Below are 3,121 nucleotides of genomic sequence, written 5' to 3'. Positions count from 1 at the left end.
ACACAGAGGGACTCCAAGCCAGCATCCATCTCCTGGGACACAGTGCCCCCACCCCAGCTTCACAGAGCAGAAGAGTTGTGAAGGGGTGGGGCAGCAGCAGAGAAACTAATTTAGCCCTTAGCAGCACATGTTCCCCACCAGCTACCCACCCCACCGAGTCTAGCCACAAACAAAACAACAATAATGGAAATACACACTCTACCTTTCATTACTAAAAATCCAGAAGCCAGAACAAATGTTATTAACATTTGAGGGGTGTCTGCATCCTTTTTTAGTGATGAAAGACTCAGAGGAATGAGCATATACACATACAATCAGAATGGTGTACTCAACTTCAGTTCTGTTCCAGAGATGTACCATGCGTGCAAGCTTGCTCAGTCATTTCAGTTGTATCTGATTCTTTGTGACCCTATGGACTGTAGCCCGCCAGGCTCCTCTGTCCATGGGGACTCTCCAGGCAAGAATACTGGAGTGGGTTCCATGCTCTCCTCCAGGGGATCTTCCTGACCGAGTCTCTTACATCTTCTGGGTTAGCAGGCAGGTTCTTTACCACTAGCGCCACCTAGGAAGCCCCAAGATGTACCATAGTAAAGTAAAGTCGCTCAGTCGTGTCCGACTGTTTGCAGCCCCATGGACTGTAGCCTACCAGGCTCCTCTGTCCATGGGATTTTCCAGGCAAGATAGACCAAGTCAAAATCCCTGGTGTAGAGACTCTGGTGACAGCTCCCAACCCCCTTCTCCATAACTAACATCACCACCCCTTCTGCTAAGTGAGGACAACGGTAAATGTCCCAAAGATGCAGCATGGAAACTCAGCTTGCTGGCTGGGTTCTGGTGAGAGATGTCCATTCATTTTCCGGCCCTCCTGTTTCACCAGACCCTTGGAAACCCGGAGTAATGACGGGGAGATTATTTTAGATAATATCGAAGCATTCACCCCACAGGGAAACAATTGAATACCTTATTCTTCACATTGTGTTTTATTAATGTGTTAGCCTATCTGGACTTTCCTTTATTTTTTAGTATCTATTTATTTATTTCACCGTGTTGAGTCTCAGTTGGAGTCCCAGGGCTTCTCGCTAGCTGTGGCTCGGGGGCTCTAGAGAGGATGGGCTCAGTCGTTGTGGTGCATGGGCTTAGTTGCCCTGCAGCTGGTGTTATCTGCTGGACCAGGGATCAAATCCATGTCTCCTGCATTGGAAGGCAAATTCTTAACCACTGGGCCACCAGGGAAGTCCTTTCTTTATTATTGAATAAAGTTAAGAGGTTGGAAATGGAGAGAGAAGGAAAGCTTCCTAAACCTCTTTAGAAGAAATTACAAGTGCGGAGGCCAGGGGGCTTATTAGTGTTACTTAATGTAACATCCACCTAAAGTCACACCACAGCATAGAATTACTCTCTCTCTCTCCCTGTCTCTCTCTCTCTCATACACACACACACACACACACACACACACACACACACACTTCTACATAGCTATCTCCCTAACTTCCTAAAAGTCACATCTAAGACATTTTGCTGGAAATTAAAATTTAGAGAATACTCTGAGTTTTCTTTATGTCTCCCTGTTCTCAAATCACCCATGTCATACATCACGCATATCGCTCATACTACAACTATAACATCTTGGACTTTCTAGAATCCTTAAATCCTGGAACTCAGGACTCAGGATTGTGGGGCTGGAAAGGCTCAGGAATCGCCTGGGAAGAACACAGGGAGGAGAGCAGACTGGTGGCAAGCACAGAGGGCTGCTGATAGATGGGTAGCGGGGGCAACACAGGTTCGTTTCTCTTCCTTTGGGTTTTCCAACCCTCCCTCCACCCCCACAGGAGCCTCATTCCACAAACAGAAAGCGCAATCAGGAGAGACCTGAGGTATCAACTATTTTATTACTCTGCAGGCACGAGTCCAGGGGCCTAGCCCCAGGCCCAATAGCTCTGCTATTCTTTGTGAATTTCTTCATGGGCTACCAGGCCCACCTTTATCACCAGCACGAGGAACTCCTCGAAGTTAATTCCACCATCCTGATTGATGTCCAACTCTTTGAACCAAGTGTCCGCATCCTTTTTCTGTGAAGATTGGAGAGAGAGAAGTCAGAGGGTAAAGATCTCAGGGAAGCTGAGGTATGGCTGTCTGTTCGGAGCCACGCAGGTGATCAGTGACCCAGGGCTTCATCAAAGCCAGGCCGAGAACCCCAACCACACCCAGTCCCTCCTCACCTTCATAAATTTAGGACACTCTGTCTCTAACAGTTTCTTCAAGTCATCCCTATAGACGGCGTGGTAATTCCCTTTTTCCAGGGAGTACTTGTGGTAGACGTCAATCAGGGAGTTAATGGCACACTCCAGATCCGTCAGCATGGTGTCCAAGGATTTGCCCCACCTGGAAGACGGAGCACCCGGGCAAGCCCGAAGTGGGCAAGGTGCCTGTGGGGACACTCAGGAAGCTCCTACCCCAGGGGATGGCTTTGCCTTGGATGACACCATCCAAGTAGCTAAGCCAGCAGAGGGCTATGGCTACAAGGGGAAGGGGTGGGATGATGTAGATGAGGGTGTGGGAGGCGGCAGGGTACCCAAGCACACACAGTGCCTGCCAGCTCTCCCCATGGCCTCATCCTCTGCCCAGGAAGGGCCCAAACATGCCCTCACTCAAAAGTCCTAGAGCCCTCGGCCCCTTCTTCAACCCCAGGCTCATGTTCCTCTGGACCCTGTCCAGATACCAGAGAGCTTTCTCTCCCCTCCTCTGAGAAGGCTGCTGCACTCCTCAGCCCACCCCAGGGGAAGCCCTCAGTGACGGACAGACCACAGTTCTACTTACCAGGTCTCCCCAAAACAGAGTTGCCAAAAGACATGCAGGGCTCAGAGTCAGCTCCCTTTTATAGCAGCCAGGATTGGCCAGCTGCCCAGGGCCTCGGGCCACTCAGAGGCAGCTACTCCCTTCCAGTGTTGCTACAGCCTCAAGTTTCCCAACAAGGAGAATGGGGCAATCACCGTGCAGAATGAAAAGTCCTGAGGGGGAGCACAGGAAAGGTAGAAGGAGGAAGGCAAGTGCCAGGCAGTGATGCCCAGGAGGAGAAACCAGGAAGAGGGCATGGTAAAGATTCTGCCTGTGGGCTGCTAGC

At 50.3% G+C, this 3,121-nt stretch overlaps 1 protein-coding gene across 1 annotated transcript; it reads right to left on the bottom strand.

Moving 5' to 3' along the window:
• Nucleotides 1-1,866: 1,866 nt before the first annotated feature.
• S100A8 (S100 calcium binding protein A8) lies at nt 1,867-3,121 on the bottom strand. The gene is made up of 3 exons (XM_010857441.1): nt 2,818-3,121; nt 2,220-2,382; nt 1,867-2,069 (listed from the first exon to the last, which is right to left on the bottom strand). Exons 2-3 carry the CDS (start codon nt 2,358-2,360, stop codon nt 1,941-1,943), a joined length of 270 nt encoding a protein of 89 aa, XP_010855743.1. The 5' UTR covers nt 2,361-2,382; nt 2,818-3,121; the 3' UTR covers nt 1,867-1,940.

The sequence above is a fragment of the Bison bison genome, unplaced genomic scaffold (genome assembly GCF_000754665.1).
Source record: "Bison bison bison isolate TAMUID 2011002044 unplaced genomic scaffold, Bison_UMD1.0 scf7180017864381, whole genome shotgun sequence".
NCBI classification, from domain to species: domain Eukaryota; kingdom Metazoa; phylum Chordata; class Mammalia; order Artiodactyla; family Bovidae; genus Bison; species Bison bison.
Note: the sequence above shows the minus strand (reverse complement) of the source record. Positions and strands in the feature narration are given on the sequence as shown.